Source organism: Bactrocera neohumeralis, chromosome 2, assembly GCF_024586455.1.
Source record: "Bactrocera neohumeralis isolate Rockhampton chromosome 2, APGP_CSIRO_Bneo_wtdbg2-racon-allhic-juicebox.fasta_v2, whole genome shotgun sequence".
Taxonomy (NCBI): domain Eukaryota; kingdom Metazoa; phylum Arthropoda; class Insecta; order Diptera; family Tephritidae; genus Bactrocera; species Bactrocera neohumeralis.
The window spans coordinates 57,464,945-57,487,184 of record NC_065919.1 but is presented as its reverse complement, the minus strand read 5'-3'; the positions used below and the strand labels follow the sequence as shown (position 1 = coordinate 57,487,184).

Below are 22,240 nucleotides of genomic sequence, written 5' to 3'. Positions count from 1 at the left end.
TTTGGCACAGTAATTAAGTCTTGCTAACTTAACAAAATACATATATTTGACATATCATTCACCCGGGAAATTTAAGTACAAATTCCAGATGCTAGTTGGTAGTCTATGGTATATAGAATTTCAAGGTATTAAATTGAAAAATAAACATTTTTGGTAAACTGTAATTTAATAATATTTCAAAAAAAAAGCAATTTACTTTTTTTCTTTTTCCGTTCTTGGTATTTATGACTTTAGTTTGACAACCTTTGCTGAACCGCAGAACTTTTGCCTCCAGCGTCAGCTGTTGTTGCTGAAATTATTATATTTAAGAGTCAATGCGTCTTGTTAATGCCCGTTTATAATTGTATTGTAACTTATCCAGCACGCCGCACCGTCTTTATACCCTGAACAGGGTATATTAAGTTTGCCACGAAGTTTGTAACACCCAGAAGGAAGCGTCGGAGACCCTATAAAGTATATATATAAATGATCAGTATGTTGAGCTGAGTCGATTTAGCCATGTCCGTCTGTCTGTCTGTCCGTCTGTCTGTCCATCTGTCCGTTCCTTTGTCCGTCTGTCTGTATATATAGGAACAGTTTTTAAGATATCGTTTTGAAATCTTGTAAACATCATTTCCTTTTCAAGAAACTGCTCATTTGTCGGAACTGCCGATATCGGACCACTATAACATATAGCTGCCATACAAACTGAACGATCGGATTCAAATGCTTGCATGGGAAACTTGCTAAGGCAACAATGTAATCTCCGTAGAAATTGTTAAGATCGGCTTACTATAGCATATAGCTGCCATATAAACCGAACGATCGGAATCAAGGGCTTGTATGGAAAACTTTTGCATTTGACGTGGTATCTTCACGAAATTTGACATGGATTACTGCTTAAGGTAATAACATAATCTCCGAAAAAATTGTTCAGATTGGATTACTATAGCATATAGCTTCCATATAAACTGGACACATAGTTACTAAAAGAAATGCATCTGTGAAGGGTATATTAGCTTCGGTGCAGCCGAAGTTAACGTTGTTTTCTTGTTTTTATATAAATATACTTAAATAGGTATATGTATATATTTTTGTAGGTGTGGTGTGCTTCATTCAATTATTTTTGGTCTAAAGGAAAAAGCGAAAAAGAAGCCAGCCCGCGTACCGTCAATGGAAAGCGCCAACTGCCTTTAATGATTAAACTGGCGACTTGGACGCCGCCTGCCACTCGCTCTGGCGAGCCATCAACGCGTAAAGGCTTTGTCAGCGCCGCAGATATAATTTCGTATTTAAACAGTTTTGTTGCGCAATCGTTTGATGTCGTTGGTGCTGTTGTTGCCGCTTCTCCTCTTGCTTCTCTAAGCTCTGCCCCCAAGGGAACTAATTAGAGATTAACGCCAAAAATGACTTGAAACTTTTCATTGGAGGAGATTTAATTTTAAATGTCGGTTCAAACGTTCGCCCCCTTCCGCCGCCACTGTTGCTGCTGTCCGAAGTTGGCGCGGCATTTTTGTCACATTTCACTTGTTCGTTGCTTCCGCACACTTTAGCTGCTTAGCTCGAGCTTTTGTGTCGAAGCACTTGACTTGACTGCCTCGTCATTTGTTGCATGCAACCTCAATTGTCGGCACGGCTCTCACATAGATTTTGCGCTAATTGTGCTTGTTATTATTGTTGGTTTAATTGTTGCTGGCACATTTTGTTGGTGTTGTTGCTTTCATTTATATACATCTATATAGTATTTACTCTTTTCCTGTTTGTGTTTGCTGTACTTTGGCATTTTAATAGCCAACTTCAGCTAGTTCGAGTTTTGTGGCATTGAAGCATATTTTTTTTAATTTCATTTTGCGGCTCTCAAGTGGCGCCCACTCATTCTTCTACAATCGGCATTGTCGTTTGTGCGCTTTCATCACTAAAGCTCCAACAAATACATACAAATCTGGTATACACTCGCACTCGCAGTGAACCGCTATAATCTTTATTGCCATTTTCAGCAACTTGCATTCGAAAAGGATTACTATTTGTTTAGCTCAAATGGCACTTCTATGAAAACCACTTAGCGCATATAATTGTGGGCAATTATGGGTGAAAGGGAATGGCGCAAACTTTTCGTTCAACTTGCACTGCCCGACAGCTCTTGCTGCCATGTTTTTCTAGTACACCATTTTGGGAATAAAAAGCAAATAGAAAATGCCCAACAAATGTAATCAAAACGTGCTTTAGTCGGTACAAATACAAAGGCAGCAGCAGAAAGCTCATCAACCAGGCAGTAGTGCCATTGAATATTGGCTGACTTGATTTTGCCTACTTCAAATTAGAAAGAGAAATATTTAGTAATAACGAATGCTCAGTTAAATGATTATACTTACGAATTAGACCGGGTCGATCTGTTTTCTGTAAAATCACATATACGAGAAATGCTCTACAGATCATTCTGAAGAACTCTGCCTAAGAGACTATGCCTAAGAGTTTTTATTAATTAAATGCAGGATATCGGAAAATAAAAAATCTGAATAATTGGTTATATGGGAGAAATATGATATAACTGCCTGATTTGACCGATTCCGACAAATGATTAATAGAACATCAAAATAGACCTAAAAAATATTAAATTTCATTTGAATATCTCAAAACTGACTAATACAAGTTTATAAGCCCTAAAAGATAAACTTCGTCTTAAAAATCGCTGGCTTGAAACCTGTTTTAGAACCGTATTTTATTATATTCTTTTAGGCAAAGCTGTGCGAAATATTCCGTAGAACATGTTTTTGTGATTTTTTCTGTTTTTTTGCCTCCTTGTAAATAAAGCCGCTCTAAAATACCATATACATATGTGCTGTCACAGGATGCGTCTTATTTTCTGTCGGTATATAATTTTAGACATGTACTAACCGATTAAATTGACTGGAAACCTCTCTCGAAATATAAATGAAACCAAGTTGGAAACATGACGCTAGATGTCAACAATTTTTTTTTAATAAAAATGTTCCATACGGATTCACATCTTGAAGTTTGATGAAATTTTGATCAATTAAAATCAGCCAGAAAGATGTTGGCGATAAATTGGAGAATGAAAATCTCAGCAACGAAATCAGCTGCAGGATTGCCGACGTTTTGTGAATTCTCCACAAGAACCTTCGGGCACATTTCAACAAGCAGAGAGTTGGTGGAAAAACCACATACTTTACTGCTCTATTTTAGAGAGAAGGTTTCCAGACAGACTAAAAGAGGGTGCATGGCACAGAGGCACTTTACACATCAGCGGAACTTTCAACATCTAAACATTGGATTAAAAATGACTGATTGCTGTAATCATTTCACGCAGCTAGATCTCAGGCTGCCATTCAAGCCGCTGAAGTACTGCTGTATCTTACGGTCAATATAGCTGCTTAGATAGCTAATAACGCAGTAAGCGACATAAATAACATCGCATACGTCGATAGCCAAGCATCCATTAATGCAATATGCTATTGGATCAGAGAACGTACTTTGTAGTAGGGATTCAGTAGTTCAGTACATATGTACTGAGTTCCAGACCACAAAGGCATTTCGGCACACGTATGAGCCGATGAGATTGATAAAAGTACAATTCGCCTGGCTACCGAAGCAGTTCAAAGAAGTCGCTGAAAACGATACGCAAAGAAATTTTCGAAAAGACTGAAAGTCGGATCAGCGTGTGATGAAATACATGAAAACGACGATGAAATACCTCTTCTGCTTCTGTCCGTCCTTATCTAGAACTTGGCTTAGATGTCTAAGAATTTCGAAGTTCACGGGACTGGATGAAATCTCAAAATTAGATATTAAGTCTGTTTTGAGCTTCAATGTAAACTTCAGCTCCTATTAAACTCCATCTGGCATTACAATACCTGCAGGATTATGTATGGGCAGCCAGTATAAGCTTACTTAATCTAAATTGCCGTAGGGGTAACTACAATCGATGGACCACAATAACTCTTGCCAATAGGTACCACTTCGGACTGAGTACGCAACTGAGAAATAAAGTCCTCTCTCGACGAACAAAGACCAATCTCTATAACTCACTCATTATTCCCGTCCTGCTTTATGGTGCAGAGGCATGGACGAGGTCAACATCTGATGAGTCGACGTTTCGAGTTTTCGAGAGAAAGGTTCTGCGGAAGGTTTGTGGTCCTTTGCTCATTGGCAACGGCGAGTGCCGCATTCGATGGAACGATGAACTGTACGAGATGTACGACGACAATGACATAGTTCAGCGAATTAAGAGACAGCGGTTACGCTGGCTAAGTCATGTCGTCCGATTGGACTTCAGTTATGAGAATATTTGACGTAATACACGCCGGGGAAGCAGAGGAAAAGGAAGACCTCCACTCTGTTAGAAAGACCAGGTGGGAACGGACCTGTCTATACAAGAAATGTCCAATTGGCGCCAAACAGTGAAAAGGAAGAACGGATGGCGCGTTGTTGTAAACTCAGCTCTAACCGCGTAAGCGGTGTCTACGCCAATAAAGAAGAAGAAGAAATTCTTACAGTATAATCGTGAATTCAAATTCCTTTTATTACTGTGTGGGCGCCAGCTTATCTATTTTTTTCACTGCACAAATAATGTACAAGATTTTATGAACATTATAAATTTCTTATTTCAATTTCTTATTTCCATCCAATTTGTATTTATAAGTGAGTAATGGACAAAGCGTTGATCACCCTCTAAGCTATACGCAAAGTCCACTTTGCTTTAATGATTTTAATAATGAATAATGATTTGTGGCTTACGGCACTCAAATTTCGACTCTTAAGAGTTATGCTTGATAATTTGATTGAATTATGGCGGTAGATATTGAGCTCTGTTTTTGTATATTATAAAAATAACTGTTAAGTGGGGGTGATAATCCTCGGCCGTTAACGCTAAGGTTATAAAGTGAAAAGATAAAAACACACTTGTGTGAAAGTTAACGTTGCTGAACACACCTTAATAAACCGCCTGAACTAATAAATGCGTTTGCATATGAAAATACCTTACAGCTTACTCGCTCCCACTCTCGGGCTATTAAAGGCGCAGTAAAAAGTTTTTAAAGAGCCTGCCATTTGGTCAAATTTTAGGCGGTAATTGCATTTTTATCGTTTATGCATGTAAATTATGTTCACCTTAAATTTAATTACCAGCGCATGTACTCAGCCCGTAATAAATATATAAGTGTAAGTGCATACAAACACTTGAACTTTAATTAAAGGTAATAAAGTGCGAGTTAGAAGATCAACGCCACTAAAGTCAGTGTGGCAGCTGCTGACTGAAATGTTGACGATGCGCTTATAAATTTGGCGTTGAAGCGTTTTCAAGCATTAAGTTGTGAGTCATGGCGTATACGCAACCTGAAATTTTTGTTTGACAGCTTAGTAATTAATTATTTATTAAAGCTTGAAATAGCGAAATTCGTTAATAAAACATTAAGAAAACATCGTCTGCTTTAATTGAAAATATAGTTTAATTAATTTGCTTATTTTATTATGTGTCAATCTTGTAGGTAATGGAAAGTTTTTTTTTTTACACAGACTTTTTGTCACACAAACACAAAATTTAAATTTGAAAGTGTGATTGATCATCGTCTATTCTTTGATGGCGACATATTGCACCAGCTTGGCTGTTGTCGTCTTCATCAGCCGCTTTGTCGCCTTGAAATATTCATTTTCCTTGAAATATCATCATTTGTTGTCAATCTTCTTTAAAATCTGTATTGGCTCTTCGAAGATGGCAACTAGCATCAGTCTGCTTACTTTATTTAGCTTTTCCTCCTTAATAAGCTGCCACTGGCCTATTACGGGAACAAACTTGTTTTGCAGCTTCATACACCGAAGGAGTTTTTCGCCTGGCTCCTCTAGATGGGGCCATCAAACGCGAGCACTACCTTTAGGAAGTACAAGGAGGGCTGGTCCATGCATTTGATGACCCTATAGCCTTTAAAGGTTTCCAAGCGGTCAAACTTCAGGTGAGGACCCTACAGTTTCTCGAATTAAATGTATAGCTTAAAACTATATTCAACAATCTCACGACGATCTCCACCCATCTTCCTTGCATGGCTGTCTCTGGCCATATCAGAAAAATGTCTTGCTGTTGTGTTAAGCTCCTCCTCGTCTGTGAACTCTTTCATTTAATGGTGTCCACGGTAGGTTAGGAAACTTTCGTATGCCTCCACTATTTGGGTTATGCCTTTATCTCTTCGACATCAAAAGAGGTCTCAGCAGCCAGATCTTTGGCTATCATCCCCAGTAAAACGACTGCCTTTGGCTTTGGCTTTGGTCGACGAAAGTATTATTTGTTGTTGTTGTTTTTGCTGCAGTATTGTTATTTTTGTTATTATTCTTGTTTGGTCCCCGAAGTTTGCTATAAATGTTTGGTCACTCATCCGCAGAACTAATATGTGCATAGAAGGCGTTTAGTAAATTCGATCTCGCCCGGGAAAAGGAGTGAGCCATTCAGTCGTCAGCACGGGTGCCTCAATGCTGAAACGAGGGTTTATTTATTCATGTCTGAATTATGAAGTATTTCTCTCAAAAATCGCATTTTTTTAAGCCTGTTACACTTGAGTGTACTTTAAGATACAATATACATTGATATAATAGCTTTGGGACAGCGTTGCTTTGGTTATGAATATGCCTCTTTATACCCTGAACAGGGTATATTAAGTTTGTCACGAAGTTTGTAACACACAGAAGAAAACGTCGGAGACCCTATAAAGTATATATATAAATGATCAGTATGTTGAGCAGAGTCGATTTAGCCATGTCCGTCTGTCTGTCTGTCCGCCTGTCTGTATATATATGAACTAGTCCCTCAGTTTTTAAGATATCGTTTTGAAATTTTGTAAACGTCATTTTCTCTTCAAGAAGCTGCTCATTTGTTTGGGTTAGTTGCCTTTGAATCGAAATCAAGTTCGACATTGTATGGAAAGCTATATTCACATTTCACAATGTATCTTCACGAAATTTGGTAGAGAATTTTCTAAGACAACAATGTAATCTGCGAAGAAATTGTTCAGATCGGTTAACTATAGCATATCTTCCATACAAACTGAATTGTTTTTGTTTTTGTAGATTATTTTCTAAAACAACAATGTAATCTCCGAAGAAATTGTTCAGATCGGTTAACTATAGCATATAGCTGCCATACAAACTGAATGATCGGAATAAAGTTTTTGTTGGAAGTTTTGTTAGATTATTCTTGTTTGGTCTCCGAAGTTTGCTATAAATGTTTGGTCACTCATCCGCAGAACTAATATGTGCATAGAAGGCGTTTAGTAAATTCGATCTCGCCCGGAAAAAGGAGGGAGCCATTCAGTCGTCAGGGATGATAGCCTCAATGCTGAAACGAGGGTTTATTTATTCATGTCTGAATTATGAAGTATTTCTCTCAAAAATCGCATTTTTTAAGCCTGTTACACTTGAGTGTACTTTAAGATACAATATACATTGATATAATAGCTTTGGGACAGCGTTGCTTTGGTTATGAATATGCCTCTTTATACCCTGAACAGGGTATATTAAGTTTGTCACGAAGTTTGTAACACACAGAAGGAAGCGTCGGAGACCCTATAAAGTATATATATAAATGATCAGTACTTTGAGCTGAGTCGATTTAGCCATGTCCGTCTGTCTGTCTGTCCGTCTGTGTATATATGAACTAGTCCCTCAGTTTTTAAGATATCGTTTTGAAATTTTGTAAACGTCATTTTCTATTCAAGAAGCTGCTCATTTGTCGGAACTGCCGATATCGGATCACTATAACATATTTGCCATACAAACTGAACGATAAATCAATTGTTGGAAAGCTTTCATATTCCATAATGTTCTTAACGCAAATTTGGGAATAGATTATTTTCTAAGACAACAATGTAATTCCGAAGAAATTGTTCAGATCGGTTAACTATAGCATATAGCTGCCATACAAACTGAATGATCGGAATCAACTTGCGGCAGAATTGCCTTTTTGCTTATATTGAAAAAAAAAATAATTTGGATTAAAACAGTTTAATCGAAATCAAGTTTACATTTGAAAGCTTTCACATATATTCACGAAATTTGGTGTAGATTATTTTCTAAAACAACAATGTAATCTCCGAAGAAATTGTTCAGATCGTTAACTATAGCATATAGCTACCATACAAACTGAACGATCGGAATCTAGTGCTGGTATGGAAAACTTTTGCATTTGACGTGGTATCTTCACGAAATTTGGTATGGATTACTGCTTAAGGTAACAATATACAAAATCTCCATAGCACATAGCTTCCATGCAAACTGAAAATATAGTTACTAAAAGAAATGCATCTGTGAAGGGTATATTAGCTTCGGTGCAGCCGAAGTTAACGTTTTTTCTTGTTTTTATTTAAAGTTTATGGAATGTGTTCGGTCCCTATATAATTCATAACTTGTTCTTGTTGTTGCTGAAATTAAAAAAAAAATGTTGAAATGTTTAAAAAAAATGGGTAGCTCATAAAAGTCCAAAAAAATTTTAATAGATTTCTTAGCTTTTGGTAAAAAATAAACTCAATTGAGCTTCATATTCCATAATGTTAATAAAGCACACACTTTGGCCTATATTCATAATAGTTCTAAGAAAAATTCATATAGTTCAACAGTAAATATTTCCTTTCCTAGTAAATATTTGCTATTCTAACACCCAAATTTATTTTAATTAATATTTTGTTTGCTTAAAATATTTGTTTTTGTATTGAAAAACACAATTCAAAGTAAAGCTAGTTGAGCTATGCACACTTGCGGCAGAATTGCCTTCGACTTAGTTGGCAATAAATAAGACTTAAATTGAAAAAGAAAAGAATTTCGCATTCACAATAATTTTTAAGCCGATTAAAACAGTTAACCGCCCAAGTTTTGCAGGACTTGAACTCAGCAAACAAAGGACTGCATGCAAAGGGCAAAGCAGTCGTAAAGCTTGTGGTGGAACTAAGACTAAGAAGGTGCCTACTTCTGCTTAAACAAAGAGCGTAGCTAAATTGGGTATTTCGGATGTGTTTACCTCAATTATTTTGTATTCCCAAACGGTTTTGTATCAACAGACTTAATGTTATTATTTACTCACTAGTTAGTTAGGAGCTTAAACGCTTTTGTGCTTTACAAATTTTCACGTTCGAGGAAAGAGTGTTTTAAACAATAGGAATATTGATTTCTTAAGAATTTTTGAAAAGCTTTTGGCTTAACTAAATCGATCGAAATGAATGTGAAATATAGTTTGGTTTACAAGTATTAAATGGGCAATAGCTGTGGCATATGCCACTCTCTTGGTGCCGATTGAAAGCAAGCAATTTGTTCATGTGGTTTGTATTTGTGTGGTAGATTATTTATGAAAATAAAGAAAATAAAGACTTATGATTGTTTTTTTGTAAATTGTTTGAAAAATATGAAAACTGCAAAAGTTGGTTAATCAAACCAAGTTTTTCTACTCACCAACTTCATCCATGAAACCAATAAATTGTTTACTTGCTTTCGAAATTTCAATTCTACTAGCACAAAACCAAATACTGATTCACAGGCATAAAATAACAACCAATGTCCGTTGCCATATTTATTGTTAGTTGCCAGAGTATTCACAAATAAACAAATGAAATATTATAAAATATCCTATTGATGTCAATAAATATGTGTCAAAGCTTACAGAATGTTCTTAAATTGTTTTTAGCAAACACGGAGCAAGCAGCTGAGCCTGTTAATCGGTCATGCAAACCAGAAAGTGTTTTTGCTTCTCCCATGACACCAGCATCGATTGCATATATGTATGTACATATTTACAATTTAAGACATTGCTGTATTGTCATGTTTTATTGCCCACGAGCATTGACAGCTTTTAGTTTTAGTTGTTGGTAGTTCGGTACATATATACGTATACTAAGGTGGTTCAAGAAAACCCAGTAGTTTTTGCGCTTGGTACTCTGAAAAATAGGTTCTTGAACAGTTCTACGAAAATCTCTCCAAGTATGAGCTCTTAATTGTGTTAGTTGTTATATATTTTACAATTTTTATTTGTAACTCGTACATTTTCATATTTGTATGTACTTTTTGTTTCTATTTAGTTACTTATAGACTCTAGCAGTATTCGGATATAGTATATATCTTGTAGATAGAATACGTTATATCACTTTTCGAGACCTCAAAAGCTTTCAAGATAAAGTTTTATTAAAAACGTAAGCCTACGAGTGGTACAAGGCCTTCAAAGACGGTTGAGAGATCATTGAAGACATGCCTCGTTCTGGAACTTCAAGAAAATCATGCTTGAAAAACGTTAGGCAAGTGTTAGAGAGATGGCAAGAGAGCTCGACATCTCTCACGAGTCCGTTCGAATGATTTTTGGTAGATTTGTCTCTTTGGACATGCTTGATCGTGCAAATTCCGATCCCAAATGCATTGAGAACATTATAAAGCCGACGAGACATGGGTTTATGAGTTTGACATGCAAACAAGTTAACAATCATCGGAATGGCGGATAAAAACGAGCCGAAACCCAAAAAACCACGTCAAAGCCGCTCTAAAATCAAAGTTTTGCTGCATTATGAAATTTTTCCGGAGGTACAAACGGTCAGTCAATCAGGCCAATCATTAAGGCGTTTGCGTGAGAATATCCGTCGAAACGGCCAGAATTGGTGAAGAACAATTCATGGATTTTATTTTTAGAACATCAATCTAAAATTCGAGCACGATCGATCAAAATCAACTGCTTGCATGTAAGACTTGTTTTTTGACGTCTAACTTGACAAAATTTTGCATGACTATAATCTCGGTACAAATTATTTGAAAAATTTTAAACGCAAAAAATATTACATAAAAAATTTGGTTTGCCTCTTTAACTTTTCCAACAAATTTCACATTCAAAATAAGTGCTGGAACAGCTTTACTTTTAACTGCTTCAAGTATCACGCATTTCCCATTTAGAAAAATGGCATTCATACCCTGGTTTGCTTAACACTAAACAAAGGTTCGTCTGAAAAAAATTCTTCTTCAAACTTATTTGGAGTTCTACTATAAACACCATATAATTTAAGACGAGTTTTAGTTAGTTGCTGAGATGCTGAATCTTTAAAATTTTGATACTGTCAAACGCTGTGACCCTCGACGCTTATTGATCATGAGGAAATAGAAAATAGAATTATATAATTTATCGGCTAAAAATATTTTAGAGATTCGTTTTCGAGTAGGTATATATGTCTCCTTATTTTGAAATGCTAGTTTTCGCTTGCTAGCCTCCTTTGTTACAATCAACATCGCAGGCTTCATAGCCTCCATTGCCATTCATTTTATACGAGTATTGTTCACTGTTCTATGTAAAATTTAATTTATTTTTACTGTTCATCATGGATGCCCAGCTACTCGTACTTCGCTCTTGCCAAATCTTTTGTCGATTATTTGTGCTACTATTCATTGCCATTGCTCTCTTGCCGCACTACTTCTCATCAGCAGTAGTTGTTGCTCCATAGCTGACAGCAACAAAGTGTAATCGCTTTTGAAACAAAATGAAAACTAAATATACTATATTTATATATGTATGTGTGTGTGTATATACATATACCATACATGTGTGTTTGTCTGTAATTCATTGCCTGCATTTTCACAGTCTGCAGCAGCTCAAGTTAACAGCATTTGGTAATTTACATTGTAAGTAAAAGGTTTTCTATTTCAATTCTTGTTAACTAGAACACTGGCGGCAGCTACGGGGCCAGCCAGAGCCTATCGGCTGTAGTTGGTAGCTTGTGGCCACTGAGAAAATGTTTTGTATGGAAATTTTGAAATTTTTAATCAATTCTGCATGAGATTTGACGCACTCATGTTTGAATTCATTTCGATTGTTTGTAATATCAAAAGAGATTACATGCTTGGTCCCTTGAGACTGAGACTCGCTCTCTATATGTAAGTAAATGTATGCAACATTGCACTTACTTGTAACAAAAGTAGTTTTCCCTGTTGGAAATCTTAAATTGCCAAATCGTAGAAGTGTCACAGTAGTCCAGAGCTGCTAGTCTATTTATTGGCCGCCCAGTTTATCACACATCAATGAATTTCATTATGAATATATTCGCATACATTTTGTTCGACACTCAATTTCTGCTCAATCAAGCATAGCTTTTGCACCTACAAAGGACTTTAAACACTTTAAATAAAAAGGCAATCAACTAATGTTCGATGCGTCCGTGTGTGTGTTGGTGTGCCAACATTTTGCAAAACCCAAAACAATTAATTTTGAATACCATCGGGCGGTCTGCGCTGTAGCTTTTAATGCGACGCTCGGAATCAGGTTCCGCCCACATTTCTTTCGCCGTTACGAAATTTTAATTGAATCAACATCAAACGGTTCGGTGAGTGGAGAAGGGTGAGTCGATGCTTTAAGAGCCAAAGCTTAATTGCCTAAATTAAAACATGCCAAATGCATACCCATGAAACATTAAACCTAAGCGTTTTCAATTAAATATAGATACCTGCGTACACATACAGCGCCACAAATACACACACACACACAGACGCAGATGTATTTACGTATACTTGTATTTATTTAATTAATTTGAAATTAATATTTAATGCTCTTTCTGCCCGATTTTGAGGTGTATCCGCTGCATTGCTTTGCTCAATCAACATTTTCCTCACTCAATATTCCCAATTACCAGCCCAACTGCAAACCTTTTCATTATTACTGATTTCTTTGTTTATTATTGTTTTTGCACAGATTGCTAAATCCGAAAATCGTACGCGCGTGTACGCTGGTCCTTACCGATTGGAATCATATACCGACGAAATCATTGAAGGCAGCTGTGACCATATTGCATCGCATCGCCGTGGCCTGCTCCTGTCCGGCCATGTTGTATCATGTAAGTATTGCTATATATAATTATATACGATGTTTTGAATGTTTAGCTATATATTTGAAATGTTTCCGGTATTCTTTTTCATACCCTTATTAATCTTTTATTCAAAATCATTGGCGGCGTTTCTCCAAGAATTGACGAGTTGCGAATCGAGCATACTAGCTATATGCTATAGTGGTCCAGTATCGTCCGTTGCGACAAATGAGCAGTTTTTTGGTGAGAAAAGGACAGGTGCAAAATTTCAGGTCGCTATCTCATAAACTGAGTGACTAGATCGTATATTTACAGACAAACAGACATAGTAAAACATACTCAGTTCATCGTACTACAAATTAAATATTTTATAGGATCGCCGACGTTTCCTTCTGAGTGCTACAAACGCCACTCGACATCAAGATAAGGACCTTCATAAAAGAATATCAATCCGAATAATCTTAAATGAACTATTGGTCGGTTACGTTATCAGATCTAATTACACTATATTGCTGTAAATATGCACCTCTGAGGGGCAACACGTAGGTTGCCTTTTATGTTTCGGGATTCGAAAACAAATTTTAATACACAAAAATCGCTTCATTATTTTTCAAAATTATGTTCATAAAGATTTATGTACTTTTGCAAGCGTTTGAACCAATTGGCAAAGCACTTTTGCCACTCTGTTTGAGGTACCTCCAAAACATGCCTTTTTAACATATTAACCGCCTCTTCAGGTGCGAAAAAAATTTTACCTCTTAGTTCAATTTTTACGAAGGGGAGTAAAAAGAAATGATTCGATACCAAGACAGGACTATACGGAGGTTGATCGATGATTGATCAAATCGATGTTCTGAGTGTTTCAGGCATTGTGTGAGAGCTCACATTTCTGTGATGAAGACCTGTCCGTCTTCGGTTTTTTTACAGTCAAATGTTAATGCAATGTTGAGTCTATGCTAGTCCCACTAAAGTCCATGTGGCTTTCGTGTCAATATGTTTGTGTTATCGGTGCGAAAGTGAGCTTCGACAAAGAGCAAATTTTAAATTTTGTTTTAAACTTGGGAAAACGTTTACTGAAACATTTCAAATGATGAAAAAAGTTTATGGTGATCAGTGCCTATTCCGTAGTAATGTGCATGAGTGCTTTAAGCGATTCCAAGAAGGTCGTGAGGACCTCTGTGACGATCAGAATTCGGTCGTCTTCAGAAGTCGAAAATAAAGACAATGCTGATTTGTTTTTACGATTCCGAGGGTATTGTACACCGAGAGTTCGTTCAACCTGGCAACCGATTAATGCTGTGTTTTACTTTGGTGTTATAAAGCGTCTTTTGTCACGCATTCGTCGGGCTCGACCACAATATCGTGAGGCAGGGTCCTGGCGCCTGTTGCACGATAATCCGCCGCGTCATCGGTCGACGCTTGTCACCGATTTTTTGACAAAAAACTCTATATTAACCATTAACAATTCTGACAGCCTGTGGTTTTTACCTATTTGGAAAACTTCATTTGCCCATGAAAGGACACTGGTTTCAGGACATTTCAGCTATCTAAAAGGCGACGACCGATATAAACACTAATTTGAAATGCTAATTGACCGGGCTAAATGCTACAAAAGGAAACTACTTTGAATAAAAAAATATAACTTTTGAAAAATAATAATTTTTTGTTTCCTGTTTCTTTTGCGACAGACCTTGTATATTGAATGACAGTTGGATTTGATGTTCTAATATATAGGTCTTGAGTTAAGAACTATTATCCAGTTTTTTATGATTATACTTTCCAAGGTTAAGTGTCATCCTCATGTTGAGACTTGGTTTAGCTGACAATGCTTGGATTCTTAAGTAAAATAAGAAGTAAAGCTTGACACATTTGTAGTTTGTTCTTTGACTCAAAACATTGCGGCATAAAGTCAAATTTTAATGCCTTTTCCGCTGGTTTTCCTCAGTAGCCCTTAATTTATTTTATTTTTGTTTTCGGACATTTTCCTACTTAATTTAATTTCGTGCGCAAATCGTTGGAAATTAAATTGTAAACCTGCGGATTTTAGAAAACCAAAGTTTTTTGTTTACTCTCCGACCGAACAAGTCGTAGTTAAATGAATATGTTGCATACTTTTTGGAGCGTGCAAACACGAAATTATACCCCAAAACGCATACAGTCAAGCGCTCGGCCGACTATGGCACAACAGCAGCAGGTGATCCAAAAGGCTGAAGAACTTTGCAGACAAAATGCAACTTTGAGTTTAATTGTGAATTTCGGATTAAATTTGTAGACGGAGCGCCAACAGTGCAATGTTGGTCCACGTTAACGTCCCGCCACACTTGCTGCCGCCTTTTAATTTCCAGTGTAATTTAGACATGTACATAGGTAAAATTTTAATTTCAATTTCAAATTTTCTCTATTTACACGACAAACACACACTTACATATACATACATACATGCGAGCGTGCACCCGGCTGCAAGGAGTGCTTGCCGGCTTGGTCTCGTGCTTGCCGTTGATTTTGTTGTGCGCTTGGCGAATTTCCGCCGTATTCTCGCACGCAAAGCAAACATAAATCAAAGTCACTGGCAAAATATTCCGGCAAAGTGCACAGCATCCAGCCGCCAATGGGTGTAAATAGAAATAGCTACTTAAAAATATACGCGCCGCTGTGCATGAGTGTGTGTATGTGTGTGTATACGATATAAATTTGTTTGCTTGTGTGCGGTGTGGCATTGCCAGCATCAATTCAAGCCACAATGGCCGCCACAAGCGCAACAGCGCACGTGAGTTCGCCGCATTTGCCGCCTAGGCGGGCTTAGTTCAGTCTGGCCTGACACGATAACATCCGCCGGCTTCAGCCTGCCTGCTGCCTTTCCACCTTTGTATGTATTTCTATGCCTGCGGCGGCACCAACTGCCTGACTCTGGCTGTTTGTTTTCTACTTTTTCTATTTGCGTGGCATCGCCCGAGGTGCAGCTGTGCGCCGCCGTGTTTATGTGTGTTGAAAAAGTTACAACTTCCTGTTGCTCCTTGCCGTTTTTCCGCTCTTCACCGTAGAGCGCGCTTTACTCACTCTTTTTTCGCTTCTTTTGTGTGTGTTTTTTGCAAATTAAATGAACTTGAACTTCGTGGGGAAAGCGCACGGCTGATCCGGCTGCAAGGCTTTTGTTTGCCGCGGTGTAATGACAGCGGTAGACGGCGTTGTGGCGTTATGGCGCAGGCAGTTTAACTGTAATGCAGACTAAATAAATTCTATAAATTCGTAGGTGCCATAAGCAGCGGAATTAAAAGTATTTTTTGCGATAATTTCTGGCGCAAATTTTATTTTTTTATTTGTCCAATTTTTCTTTCGCATTTTTTTACATTTTTTCTTTCGCAATTTTTTTTCACTACACTCTTCTTAGTAATTTGATATATTTTTTGCGCTCTCGTCTTCCATCCTCATTTGCGACTGCCTAACCCTGCTTATATGAAAAAATAAAAAACAAAAGTTGAAAATATGAGTAATCATAATTTATTTTGCAGTAATTTGCTTTGCAACAAAAGCTGTAATAAAGAGCGCGCAAAGGATTCCTTCTTAGCGGCCCATAAATCAAGATATGCGCGCTCAAGCGGCTTTTTGCTGTTGAAATATTATGAATTGAATTAAAAATTTGCCAAGAACTGAAGGAATTATTTTTGCTACAAATTAATGCTATATTTTTTCGGCAGTTTGGTATGTGATTTATTGCAGCACAGAAATTTAGCCGGATTCTCACATTAACTGCAGTGTTTTTCGTAAAATGAAAATAATTTTATTTTTTCAAATAAAAGCAGCGAATTTTTTTCTTGTAAGTAAAGTAAAATTAATATTCGAAAATATTTTTTAATATTTTTTTATTTTGAAAAAAAAGTCTATGCAAACACTTGTACAAAAAGCTTTGGCATTCTGCGTTAGTGCAATTTATGTATATATTTTCGGCCTAAAGTGCTATAACACCACTGTGTGTGCTACAAGCTTATTGTGTTTCGGGCAGTAGACTTTAGTTATACTTACATCCCAAAGGAGTTTGAATATCTGCCGAACACACAGGCACACCTTAAGACCATGCCAAATTCGAACTATTCTACATCACAATACAGTGGTTTCGAAACACCAAAATTTAATGAAATAACTCACTGATATATTGTGAGTATGGATAATCTAGAATTTCTGGAAATTAATATTACACTAATTTATACGACAAAGATTCGATAGTTGTTTAGCCTTAACGCTCGTTGGCACCACTATCGCAAGAAAAGTTTACTAACGGGTGGTATAGACAAAGAAATTTTCAGCCGCATCGTTTTAATAATTTCGGATTAACAGCTTGTGGATACGAAAATGTCAAATAATACTAAGGAAATTGTAAAAGAATAACGACGGTCGCTAATTCGACTCTTGTTATTTGTAAGGTAAATAGCACAGTGAAGAGAAATAGCGCTTGAATGCTGCTTTTATTGATTTTTTATTCGACGGAACTTAGCAAAACTTAGTTTAACGAGTTTTAAGGTTGTGGCACATTGGTTTTCGACGATTCATACCCAGACGCCGGATAATGGCTACACGGAAGTTAAGGTGAAAAAAGTGCACGATCTCTTATTGGCAGACCTCTAGTTGAGGATGAAGACATAACTAAAGCAGTAGGCATCGCAAAGATCTGGATCCTGTATGAAATATTGGACCTGGCTATCTGCAGACATGGAGATTGCGTTTGCTTACTATGGACAATAAGGCAACAACGACCGTCGATGAAATATGGATCTGCTGACATACCAGAGGTCAAAACACAATCGAAAGAGTAGACTTCATCCGTTGAACTCGAAGTAGGAGGCGAAGACTGTCCTATCGGTCGTAAGATCATAGTATTGACAAGGTGTTAGAAGAACAAAATGGTTACGGGGCTCATCTGCAGAAAAAAGTGTTCTCTCACCATGGCAACGCACCGGTTTACACTTCCGAGTAATCATATTAGGTGATAGACTATCACCAGACAGACAGATTACTACCTCTTTACAACATCTTTTTTTCCAAACTTAAAAAAATCGACGGTTCGAAATTTAATCAAAATTTTAATTTTTTCCTAAACAGGCTAAGTAAATATCGGCCGCTCCGTTCATTCACTTTTACATTTCTAGCTTTCTCTAAAGTCTTAAGTGTCTATAGTGACTTTATGATATTAGAAGTAATGGATCAGCGATTTTCATCCAATCTCCAGTTATGTGAAACGTCACTTAACGTCGCTCAATAAACAAGGCACTCATCATCCCAGTCCTACAATACAGGTCTAGGCATACACGATAACAACAGCTGATGAGTCGGCGTTAAGAGTTTTCGAACGAAAGGTTCTGCGGAAGATTTGTGGTCCGCTGCGGATTGGTAACGACGACTACAGCAGTCGACGAATTGGTTAGCTGTAATAGATATACGACGAAATTGACATAGTTCAGTGAATTAAAAGACAACGGCTACGCTGGCCATCATATCGTCCGAATGGATGAAAACACTCCAGCTCTGAGAGTATTCGAGGCAGTACCCGCCGGGTGAAGCAGAGGCAGAGGAGGACCTCCACTCCGTTGGAAAGACCAAATGGAGAAGGTCCTCGCTACACTTGGAATCTCCAAGTGGCGCCAAAGAGCGAAAAAAAGAACGACTGGCGCGCTTTTGTAAACTCAGCTTACCACTTAAGCGGTGTCTACGCCAATAAAGAAGTATACGTTTTGCTGAATTATCACGGAATTACTAAAAAGCCGTTAAGATTTCTAAATTATTAGTAATGAAAATATTCTCCAATATTAATTGCATCTTAACCCACTGTCGAGTCACGCTGTCAACTCTCACCGCGGCGGCGCATGCAATGACACCAGACACAAACACTCGCCAGCAAATGCAGCAGGATAATTGAATTGCTTTGACTGTGGCGTCTGGGCGACTAACTAACTGACTGTCTGACTGACACTGGCAGACGCGCGGTTTGGTCTCAGTTGTGCGCATTGCAACCGCTAATGATTTTGTATATGCAAACGTTTCAACACTCATAAACACCCAACTAAGCGTGTGTGCTTAAGCGTATATTTACATGTATTTATTGGTATGTATATGTAACGGTACTTGCGCGCGTATATGTGCAATTATAAAATAAATTGCACGTACAGCCAGCAGCTGGCACTTTGTCTAATATTGGCGAAGAGCCTTATCCGCCTCACGCCGCCTTTGGGTTAACCGCACTTTCAAGCCATTTTCAAACAAGTCATCATCATATCCGCCTCAACACTTTGTTATTTCTCTACTTTACTCAACACACTCTCGCACCAAATGCCTAACCTTACTACATTCATTATTATTATTATTTGTTTGCAGGCGAAACTGCTTCGCATCTTTCAGCAGGTCTTCAATGTCGAACGTGATGCTCATCACGAGGAGTTGCGCCGTCTCGGCATCTATGTGGTGCGTAAATTTGTCGAGGTGGCGCCCAAAAATCCGAAAATCTACGCTGAGTTATTATTCTGGAAGAACATCAAGGAGGCGAACGAGTTGGAAGGCGGCTATTTGGATGCATATGAGCCGTAAGTATGAGCGCCAACAATTACTAAACCAGCTTTGACGGCAGCAGGGGTCTGCTGGTGCGATCCTTTCGGTGAGCTCCCTCGAGCATTTTTCATTTAACCGCGTTCATTATTTAATAAATTCTCATCTAATACGTTTCTGAAAGAAACAGACAGCATTATTGCTGGCTGCTTGTAAGCCGCGGCAGGCCAACGGCTGCTCATGTGACAGCGGCAGTTGTGCTATTCATGTATCACTTGACTGCCAGTCTGTCCGTCAGCTAGCCTGCCCGCTCGCCGTCTGCTGCAGATGGAATGATAAATGATGGTTTCTGCTTTGTATTGCAAATACATATAGACCTTTGTTGTGCTATTCCAACTTGCTGACTTTTCTCTTGTTTTCTATGCTCAATAGCGCTAAAGGCGTCTGGACCGAAGAACAGGAGGACCAATTGCGTATGCTCTTTGAGGAGAATCAGCGTAATCCTGAAACTGATAAGGGTAAGTTGTCGCCACCTACTTCCTATAGTTAGTATAGTTGTTGTACATATATAAAATATAACTGTGCCGCCATAAATATCAGCTCAGCGGTGCGCGCCTAACCTCAAACTGCCAGCCCATAATCATTCATGCGCTCTGCTTAAAATCACAAATTTGTAATTGCATCCATCATAGAGTCCTTTGAATTGATTGCCGTCAAACGTCACCGCGCCCCACCTACTGTCACACAAATGTCAACATTATTCCTTCACTTATTCCGCCATTCGACTGTGTGCCGTTGCGCGGCGCTGGTGGTGCGGGGCGCAAGGCCTTTGTGTCCGTCGCGCATAATTGCGCACATCATTTGTGTCACATTGAGACAGTTTTAGCAATTCATTGAAATTGAGACGGCATTTTAGTTGTCTGTATGCCTGTGTGTGTGTGTGTATGTTTGTGCATAGGTATGCGTTTTGTGGGTTTGGCGCATTGCGCAGTGGGCAGCAGGCAGGCAAGTGACGACACCAGCGCTGAAATGACAAACTAATATTTGTTTTTATTAAACTGTCACAAATGTCGAAATTAATGGGGTTGATGTTGGAGAAATAAATATTTGTGAATTGAGCGGGCGGAAGCAGTGGTTGATTTATTGTTTATTCAAATTGATTACGCCGGTGGAGTGAGATTTCTATACATTTTTTATAGCACTTTTTGATAATGCAATCGCTTTGGCTTCAGCACTCACTTGACACTGTTCTTATTCTTCTTTACTGGCGTAGACACCGCTTACACGGTTGTAGCTTGACACTCAACGTAATAAATTAGCTGGTTGCTGAAGTGACTTTTGATTATTAAAGTAATAAATATATTATAAATGTTTTAAATATTTTATAAATATTACTATGGCTTGTAGTTATTAACAATTAGGCAATTAATAGAGATGTGGAGAATCAAAAAGCTGAAAGTACCACTTTCCTACAGCCATTAAAGTCGGCAATATCATGTGTTGCATCAACAATTGGAACTCGGCATAGCAATTGTGTTAGAACGGAGGTTTCTCTGTATACAAAGGCGCCTTGAAAATAGGCTAGGTGACTAATGACACAACTAGGTCTTTAGGAGACCCATTGTGAAACCACCGAATGTCCTCAAATCTCCTCACTCTATTATGTCCCCTCTGAAACACCGAGTTTTTCTTATGAAATTTTACAAAAAGTTTTAGCTGTGCAACCTCCAAACATCGGCGAAAAACCGTCGACCAATAATTTCGATTTCTTGTCTCTACAGTGACATAGAAGATGTCTCCTCTTGACAGCACCTACAATAGTCATTATCTGGTGTCCGTTGTCGGCCAACATGTCTCCCAATTAGTTAATGACCAGTTATAACACCCACTATATTATTATTTCATTATTTTCACTTTAAAGTTGGTTTATGCAGTACATATTCTATTCATACCATATTTTCCTGCATTTGAGCAAGTTAGAGATTGACTCCACCGCCACTCAACTATATTTATAACATTTTTGTCGATTAAAAATCTAAAAGTAGCAATAGGCTTATATAATCCCTCATTATCAAAGTCTAATTGTAGGGTGGTTAGTTCATCTGCTTAACTGCTACCAAGAATATCACTATGTTTTGGAACACATCGCAGGTTTATCTTGAAATGGGATATACGATCCACTGCGAGATCACGGTATTCTTTCGCTATTTGATGAAACTTTAATGATTTTTAAGCCGCTTGGCTGTCTGAGTATATAAATATAAGTGTTTACATATTAATTTTCCAAAGTATACTGAAGATTTGTGTCGAAAACATGTATTTACTTTGATAGCTGGTTTGACAGTTATCTCTCTAAAAAATAGTATACCTCTTTAAAGATATAGGGTGCTTCAAAATAGCTTTATTTCTACTAACACAAATACCTTCAATACTTAATAGTATAATAATTGGGCCCCAGAAACCCATTATTTTTATATCAAATTGAAGTGTTAATTGTAGATTGACCCAATTTAGATCCAATATCAACCAGATTGTTTAACTTGTTGTCATTTTAGAGGTCAATTTATATAGCCACACTCATAGAAACCCTAAAACTGGGATCGTCGATTTTCACAAGCTTCGCTAGGGACGAAATTTTTCCGTAACATCAATTATCATAGACTGGAAGAAGTAGTACTCACTCTATCCCATAACTTTACTATAAAGTGAATAAAAATCTTCAAATTAAGCTTCCAAAGCTTCTTTCTGAATCTGTCGTCTTGACAATTCTTTTCCTATTGGCCAGAACTGGCCATCTAGAAATCCATCCTTTACTAGCACCGCGTGTGAACCCATTAGATAGGGTCCAATCTGCATACCTACAATTGCAACCAGATTAGCATTACATGGTTCGGAAAACCTTTTACGGTTCACTC

General features: G+C 37.7%; 3 protein-coding genes across 3 annotated transcripts in view; 2 read left to right on the top strand and 1 right to left on the bottom strand.

Annotated features, from left to right (window-relative positions):
- Positions 1-22,240, top strand: part of LOC126751778 (uridine phosphorylase 1) — a 453,502-nt gene that overhangs the window by 112,825 nt on the left and 318,437 nt on the right. The gene's annotated exons all lie outside the window — the stretch shown is intronic.
- LOC126751772 (acetylcholinesterase) overlaps positions 1-22,240 on the bottom strand; it is a 454,065-nt gene that overhangs the window by 152,841 nt on the left and 278,984 nt on the right. The gene's annotated exons all lie outside the window — the stretch shown is intronic.
- The window catches only part of LOC126751768 (protein timeless homolog), a 571,553-nt gene that overhangs the window by 545,452 nt on the left and 3,861 nt on the right, over positions 1-22,240 (top strand). Inside the window, exons 15-17 of the mRNA XM_050462284.1 lie at positions 12,683-12,824; positions 19,158-19,363; positions 19,758-19,843. Of these exons, the coding sequence (XP_050318241.1) occupies positions 12,683-12,824; positions 19,158-19,363; positions 19,758-19,843 (434 nt within the window). The remainder of the gene's footprint in view (positions 1-12,682; positions 12,825-19,157; positions 19,364-19,757; positions 19,844-22,240) is intronic.